Source organism: Pollachius pollachius (genome assembly GCF_949987615.1).
Source record: "Pollachius pollachius genome assembly, chromosome: 8".
Taxonomy (NCBI): domain Eukaryota; kingdom Metazoa; phylum Chordata; class Actinopteri; order Gadiformes; family Gadidae; genus Pollachius; species Pollachius pollachius.
The window spans coordinates 4,301,605-4,309,758 of record NC_136941.1 but is presented as its reverse complement, the minus strand read 5'-3'; the positions used below and the strand labels follow the sequence as shown (position 1 = coordinate 4,309,758).

Here is an 8,154-nt window from a genome sequence, read left to right as displayed (position 1 = left end):
GAGAGAAAGAGAGAGAGAAAGAGAGATATGGGGGGGAGAGAGAGATGGGGGGAGAGAGAGAGCGAGACAGAGGGGGGGGGCTGTCCCCAAGAGGAGGCCGAGGAGGTGGATGAGGGAGGGGGAGAACAAGGAGAGAGCGAGAGAGGGGGACCCCACCCTAAATGCCAGCAGAAGGGGATTTCTAAATTACATCCAGAACTTACACAGGCCCCCACCTGGTCACATGTCCTCCCCCTGGTCACATGACTCCCCCTGGTCACAGACCTCCCTCTGGTCACATGACTCCCCCTGGTCACAGGCCCTCCCTCTGGTCACGTGACTCCCTCTGGTCACGTGTCTCTCCTAGTAGGTTCTCGTGCAGCATCTTCTTATCTCCATGACAACAGGGGTTCAGAGGGTAAAGGTCTCCACCAGAGACCACCCAGAGGTCGAGGGTCATCTCTAGGATGTCCAGACAGCATGACAGAGCGTTAACAACAGAACATCAGTTGGAGCTGATGTTAGCTGATTGGTGGAGCGGTGTTATAAGGCCCAGGACCCAGGTGTGGGTCAGTACAGGTGAGCCAGGGAGCTGGACTATCTGGAGGAGGAGGCACTCCCTTCAACCTCTCCATTTCTCCCTGCAGACACACTGCCCCCTGTTGGGCAGGACATGCTAGTGCAAGGAGCTACAGTGACTAGGAGCTACGGTGACTAGGAGCTACGGTGACTAGGAGCTACGGTGACTAGGAGCTACGGTGACTAGGAGCTACGGTGACTAGGAGCTACGGTGACTAGGAGCTACGGTGACTAGAAGCTACGGTGACCAGGAGCTACGGTGACTAGGAGCTAGGAGCCAGAGAGGCCAAGAGCTAGGGACCAGAGAGAATATGAGCTAGGAGCCAGAGAGACTAAGAGCTAGGAGCTACAGAGACTCAGAGCTAGGAATTAGAGAGACTAGGAGCTAGAGAGACTAGGAGCTGGAGTAACTTGGAGCTAGGGGCTAGAGAAACCAGGAGCTAGGAGCTGGTGGCTAGGAGCCAGAGGGACTAGGAGCTAGGGGCCAGAGAGACTAGGAGCTAGGGGCTAGTAGCCAGAGAGACTAGGAGCTAGGAGCTAGGAGATAGGGAGACGGTCTTTATGAGGAGACTTCGGCCGGTTTGTCTTCTGAAGAACACACTGTTAGCTTGGGACAAACCACACATGTACACAAAGCTTATTCAAAGCCCAAAATAACATTACTCTCATTTTTAATAACAGGTCACATGTTTCAGGGCCAAGGTTCTTGTCTCCAGCTCCAGCGGGTCACATGACATGAATTCACCTGGTGACATCATTGTATTCAAACACGGCAGAAGTCCTCAGACACCGGGTGGCTCAGAGCAGAAAACTGGTCTGGTCAGACCAGACTGATCCAGACAAGACCAGACCAGACCAGCCCAGACTTGACCAGACTAGACGATCAGACCAGACATGCCCGGACGGAGGTCCTCAAGGAATCATCTCAAACCTTCAGGCCAAGGACAGCGAGTGGATCCCCGATGTCCCTGAAGACCTGCCCCAGGACAGCGAGTGGATCCCAGATATCCCTGAAGACCTTCCCAGGACATCGAGTAGAGCCCAGATGTGAGTTGTCCCTTAAGACCTGCCCAGGGACAGCGAATGGATCCCAGATGTCAGGTGTCATGAAGACCTGCTCCAGGACAGCGAATGGATCCCCGATGTCCCTGAAGACCTTCCCAGGGCAGCAAATGGATCCCAGATGTCCATGAAGACCTGCCCCAGGACATCGAGTGAATCCCAGATGTCAGGTGTCCCTGAAGACCTGCCCCAGGGCAGCGAGTGGATCCCAGATGTTAGGTGTCCTGAAGACCTGCCTCAGGACAGCGGGTTGATCCCAGATGTCAGGTGTTGTCGGTGAACACCTGGCCCAGGACAGCGAGTCGAGCGCTGAACGGCTGCACGGGGCAGGAGAGCAGGGGGGCGGCCTTACGCTCCCCAGGTTTTAGAGCGATGCTTTCTGATTGCCTCTCCGCTGCCTTGGGGGTCTCTGATTGGCTGTCGGTGGCGGGCGGGGGCTGTGATTGGCTGAGCAGGATGTCTCTCAGCTCCTGTCTCTCGCGGGCGTGGCGGCTGCAGCAGTGCAGTGCCGCGGGGTCCAGGGGGTGGGCCTCCGTGTTGAAGATGTACCCCCCCGCCCCGAGCACACACCCCCCATCCTCCCCCCCCACCTCCCAGTCCTCGCCCGCGCCGTGCAGGAAGTGGGCGGGGTCAAAGAGCAGGTACAGGTACTTGATAGTTTCAGCCAAGAAGAACGACTCCATCCGGTTGTCCAGCTTGTGGTCGCGCAGATCTTTCACCTACACACACACACACACGGTCAGACAGACAGGTAGGGAGACAGACAGGTAGTGAGATAGACAGGTAGTGAGACAGACAGGTAGAGAGACAGACATGCATAGTATAAAGACAGACAGGTAGAGAGACAGACAGGTTGACAGGTTGCGAGGCAGACAGGTGGTGAGACAGACAGGTAGATAGAGAGAGACAGACAGGTAGAGAGACAGACATGTAGACAGACAGACAGGTAGAGGAACAGGTCTTACACTAGCGTATCCACAGGGGGTTTTGGCGATCTTCTCGATGGACTCGATGGCGTCCAGACCAAACTGCAGGTAGACGTGATCACCTGTCGCCCTGAACAGGTACATGGCGCTCTCTATCAGCTCTGGAACAAACACACACACACACACACACGTTACAGACACACATTACACACAAAAGGTACAAACACGTAACACAAACGTACACACACAAGTACAGACCAGGCCTGAGGGGGTAGCCCTCCCTCTTGTCCACGGTGTATCCCTGGGTGATGCTATAAAACTCTGGCAGGCCTCCAAACTGCCGCCACACCGAGTAGTAGTTCTGGAAGGTCCTGATGGCACCGTCCAGGTCCCCCACAAGGGACTAACAGACACACAGTTTATACATGTCAGTTCATGTGTGCGTGGTCTTTCGTGTCGGCGGGTGTGTGCCTGTGTCTGTGCGTGTGCCTGTGTGTGTTTGTGTGTCTCTGTGTGTGTGCCTGTGTGTGTGTGTGTGTGTCTTTGTGCAGGCCTGTGTGTGTACCTGCAGCCCAGGCCAGAAGGCCTCCAGGGACTGGAAGATGGGCATGGTGACGGTCCCCTTGTGCATCTGGACCCACAGGTACCAGTCATCAAACCGGGTGTAGTTCTGGATGGCCCGGTCGTACTCTGCACACACACACACACGCACACACACAGTTATTACACAAGGAGGGGTTGGGCTTAGGGTCAGGATTAAGGTCACTGACAGAGTCACGGTTAATGTCAGGGGTCAAGGTCAGGGGCTGGGGTCAGGGTTAAGTTTCAGACTTGGGGTCAGACTTAGGGTCAGGTTCAGGGTTAAGGGTCAGGTTTAGAGGTTAGGGGCTGAGGTCAGGTTCTGGTTCAGGGGTCAGGGGTCAGGGACTGAGGTCAGGGTTAAGGTCCAGACTTAGGGTCAGGTTCAGGGTTAAGGATGAGGTTCAGGGTTAGGGGCTGGGGTCAGGTTCTGGTTCAGGGGTCAGGGACTGGGGTCAGGGTTAAGGTCCAGACTTAGGGTCAGGTTCTGGGTCAGGGGTCAGGGGTCAGGCTGTACCCAGGAACATGTTGAGCAGCCCCTGGTCCTGCAGCAGGATGGAGCCCTTCACCAGGTACTCCAGGTAGGAGTCCACCCCTGCCCCGATGCCCGTGTCCTGGGCCACCCACTTCCTGCTCTGCACGTCGATGTGGTTCCCCACCTGGACGGACACACACACACACACACAGACAGAGCATTAGAGGAGACAGACATGAGTAAAGACAGACAGGTAGTAGACAGTAAGTATGACAGACAGGTACTAGGCAGACAGACAGTACCAGGCCTATCTCTGAGCGGGTGTCCCAGAGGGCCAGTAGACAGACAGGCAGACAGACAGGTACTAGGCAGACAGACGGTACCAGGCCTATCTCTGAGCGGGTGTCCCAGAGGGCCAGTAGACACAGGCAGACAGACAGGCAGACAGACAGGTAGTAGGCAGACAGACGGTACCAGGCCTATCTCTGAGCGGCTGTCCCAGAGGGCCAGTAGACAGACAGGCAGACAGACAGGTAGTAGGCAGACAGACGGTACCAGGCCTATCTCTGAGCGGGTGTCCCAGAGGGCCAGTAGACAGACAGGCAGACAGACAGGCAGACAGACAGACAGGTAGTGGGCAGACAGATGGTACCAAGCCTATCTCTGAGCAGCTGTCCCAGAGGGCCAGTAGACAGACAGGCTGACAGGCAGGCAGGCAGGCAGGCAGGCAGACAGACAGACAGACAGACAGGTAGTAGGCAGACAGACGGTACCAGGCCTATCTCTGAGCGGCTGTCCCAGAGGGCCAGTAGACAGACAGGCTGACAGGCAGGCAGGCAGGCAGGCAGGCAGGCAGACAGACAGACAGACAGACAGGTAGTAGGCAGACAGACGGTACCAGGCCTATCTCTGAGCGGCTGTCCCAGAGGGCCAGTAGACAGACAGGCTGACAGGCAGGCAGGCAGGCAGGCAGGCAGACAGACAGACAGACAGACAGGTGGTAGGCAGACAGACGGTACCAGGCCTATCTCTGAGCGGCTGTCCCAGAGGGCCAGTAGACAGACAGGCTGACAGGCAGGCAGGCAGACAGACAGACAGACAGACAGACAGGTAGTAGGCAGACAGACGGTACCAGGCCTATCTCTGAGCGGCTGTCCCAGAGGGCCAGTAGACAGACAGGCTGACAGGCAGGCAGGCAGGCAGGCAGGCAGACAGACAGACAGACAGACAGGTAGGAGGCAGACAGACGGTACCAGGCCTATCTCTGAGCGGCTGTCCCAGAGGGCCAGTAGACAGACAGGCTGACAAGCAGGCAGGCAGGCAGGCAGGCAGACAGACAGGTAGTAGGCAGACAGACGGTACCAGGCCTATCTCTGAGCGGCTGTCCCAGAGGGCCAGTAGACAGACAGGCAGGCAGGCAGGCAGGCAGGCAGGCAGGCAGACAGGCAGACAGACAGACAGACAGACAGACAGGTAGTAGGCAGACAGACGGTACCAGGCCTATCTCTGAGCGGCTGTCCCAGAGGGCCAGTAGACAGACAGGCAGACAGACAGGCAGACAGACAGGTAGTGGGCAGACAGACGGTACCAGGCCTATCTCTGAGCGGCTGTCCCAGAGGGCCAGCAGGGCGTGTCTGGCGGCGGTCTCAAACTGGGGGTCCCCCGTCAGCCGGCTCAGGGCGGCGAACTCCAGGATGAAGGTCCCCACGCCGGCCGTGCAGGTGACGGGGGTCTCCGAGGGGCTCACCCCCCGCGCCAGGTTCACCGTCCCGTAGGGCATCCCGCTGGACGTCTGGAACGCTGATCAGCCCCCCCCCCCCCGGTTAGGACCGCACCACTAAACACTCAATACTCAGTACCTAACACCACTCAGCACCACCACTCAGCACCACCACTCAGCACCACCACTCAGCACCACCAGGCAGCTACAGCTGATATATAACCACTAACCGGAGACAGGCAGACAGACAGGTAACACACAGGCAGACAGGTAACAGGCAGTACGGACAGGTAACACACAGACAGACAGGTAACAGACAACCAACAGGCATTACAGGCAGACAGACAGGTAACACACAGACAGGCAGGTAACAGGCAGTACGGACAGGTAACACACAGACAGCCAGGTAACAGACAACCAACAGGCCGGTTACAGGCAGACAGCCAGGCAACAGACATACATACAGAGAGACAGTTTGCAGACAGCAGAAAGACAGGTAACAGACAGCAGACAGACGGGTTACAGGCAGACTGACAGGTAACAGACAGACAGGTAACAGGCAGACAGACTGGGAACAGACAGCAGACAGACAGACAATAGGCAGGCAGACAGGTACGGACCAGGCAGTAGTTTGGCGGCGGCGTCCGCAGCCATCCTGAGGAGGGGGCCGGCGCAGGGCCAGCCAGGCTCCGCCTCCACGCCGCCCCGCCCTGACAGCAGGTGGGCCGACAGCAGACCACCCACCACTGGTACACACAGAGACACGGTCCACGGCTGTTAATGCATCGTAGAACGGCAATCAATTAATACATATTAATATCAAGTCTAGACACCGTCTCCTTCATCCATGAGCCCTCCCTCTCCCTCCCAACTCTACTCTCCCTTCTCTCCCCCTCCTACCCCTGATGATGGTCTCTCCCCGCCTACCTCTGATGATGGTCTCTCTTTCCCCTACCCCTGATGATGGTCTCTCCCTCCCCCCCTACCACTGATAATGGTCTCTCCCCCTACCTCTGATGATGGTCTCTCCCCCCCTACCTCTGATGATGGTCTCTCCCTTCCCCCCTACCTCTGATGATGGTCTCTCCCCCCCTACCTCTGATGATGGTCTCTCTCCCCCTACCTCTGATGCTGGTCTCTCCCCCTACCTCTGATGTTGGTCTCGAACACAGATGCGTTGACGTCCATGTTGAAGTCCACGGTGTCCTGCAGCAGAGAGGAAACCCGCTGGAACTCTGTGTTGTTCCCCAGAACCTGAGGACACACCAGTACACACCAGTCAACACACCAGTAGAGACAAGTAAAGTCACACCAGTACACACAACTAGAGGCACACCAGCAGAGACACTCCAGTACACCCCAGCCTGGAACAGTCAAGACCAGTAGAGACAGAGCATTTATATAACAGTAGAGACCAGTACACAGACCAGAGGAGACCAATACACAGACCAGTATAGAGACCAGTACAGAACAGATCCAGAAGACAACATGTGTGAGCTGGTCTACTGAAGGCTTGTCAACATGCAGACAACTGCATTAATTTATTTATTCTTTATAGCTATTTATGATACAAATATATAAATCTGATAGATATGAACATGTGACGTGTTCAATTAGACTCAGACCTTACCAGTAAAGTGTCCAGAGCATCGATCAGAGTGAGCGAGAAGCTGTGGGAGAGAGAGAGGTGGAGGGAGGAAGACGAATTTACATCGCAAGCTCTTTTGCATATCGTAGCCCATCACATGCCTCCCCGCCTGGACCTACCTGCCCCAGGTGTCCTGTCCGTCACAGGTGAGTGGGCGGAGCTCGTCGTAGGGAAAGGCGTTGTCAAGGTAACTGTTGTAGGCGTGGTAGAACATGGATTTGATGCGCTGCCTGAGAAGTAAACGTGGGTTATTATGGTTAGAGCGCGCAGACGCACACGCACACGCACACACAGAAAGTGTGTGATGCAGTGTGTGTGTGTGTGTGTGTGTGTGGAAGGGAGTTATCGTCCAACCGTCATATTCATCATCACGATACCGCCCCGGTAATATGCTTTACCCTTGAGGTAAAGCATATTACTCCACGAACGTGTTCATATGACCTACTAACACATTAAACCTGATATGACGCATATCTCAGGTGTTAATTAGTTACCTGATCCCCTCCATATCCTCCTCGGTGAAGTAACGTCCCGAGCCTCCACACAGGGGGCTGGCCAGCAACACCAGCCCCAGCATGGCCACCCAGCGGCCGCTCATCCCGGCGCTGCTGATGGTACTGGGACCGAGACTGGTTGTACTGGGAGATACTGCACGATAAACACACGGTTAGGAGAATAGACCCAGAGCTAGGACGTTGTTGTGCGGAGCTGTCAGGAAATTAGTGTGCGCCTGCGCCCCTCGGGTTGGGACGGCTGACGAGGTTCTGAGATAGAGCTGCGTTCAACACAGACACGGTGTTGAACGCGGACTCGTTGTATAACACAATGGTGTCCCGGGACGACAACAAGAAGACAGTAGGCTGCAAGGCTGGAATATATAATGTATGCGGCGTTTAAAGTAGTGATGTAGTTATATTAGATGTGTGTGGTTCATGGCCCCTGTTAAATACACATTAAAAATAAACTAAACTACTTTGTATTTGTTTGTTGTTGTGCGTATCTTTTAAAGTCATCAACTGCAACGTGTTTTCCCAAACTTGTTATTCAAATGCAATGTACATGAAAGTATTCAACACACAACCCAAAGGAAGGTTGAGAACATAGTGTTTAACATCTGCGTCTGATCGTTGAATGCAACTCTGATCGTCACGTTCAACGCTCACGGTGTCGTTATCGTTTGACAGCA

The 8,154-nt window shown here is 55.4% G+C and overlaps 1 protein-coding gene across 1 annotated transcript; it reads right to left on the bottom strand.

Annotated features, from left to right (window-relative positions):
* Positions 1-1,226: 1,226 nt before the first annotated feature.
* Positions 1,227-7,685, bottom strand: edem2 (ER degradation enhancer, mannosidase alpha-like 2). Its single transcript, XM_079742557.1, has 11 exons — positions 7,463-7,685; positions 7,088-7,198; positions 6,951-6,990; positions 6,469-6,574; positions 5,941-6,066; positions 5,189-5,400; positions 3,643-3,784; positions 3,112-3,236; positions 2,805-2,949; positions 2,586-2,707; positions 1,227-2,339 (listed from the first exon to the last, which is right to left on the bottom strand). Exons 1-11 carry the CDS (start codon positions 7,564-7,566, stop codon positions 1,884-1,886), a joined length of 1,689 nt encoding a protein of 562 aa, XP_079598683.1. The 5' UTR covers positions 7,567-7,685; the 3' UTR covers positions 1,227-1,883.
* Positions 7,686-8,154: the final 469 nt, after the last annotated feature.

Bases quoted from the DNA above. Each gene is read 5' to 3' on its own strand.
- edem2 (XM_079742557.1), bottom strand. From the start codon at position 7,566: ATGAGCGGCCGCTGGGTGGCCATGCTGGGGCTGGTGTTGCTGGCCAGC. The intron at 2,950-3,111 runs GTACACACACAG...TGTGTCTGTTAG, and splicing joins CCTTCTGGCCTGGGCTGCAG to TCCCTTGTGGGGGACCTGGA. The intron at 2,340-2,585 runs GTAAGACCTGTT...GTGTGTGTGTAG, and splicing joins CCCCCTGTGGATACGCTAGT to GTGAAAGATCTGCGCGACCA.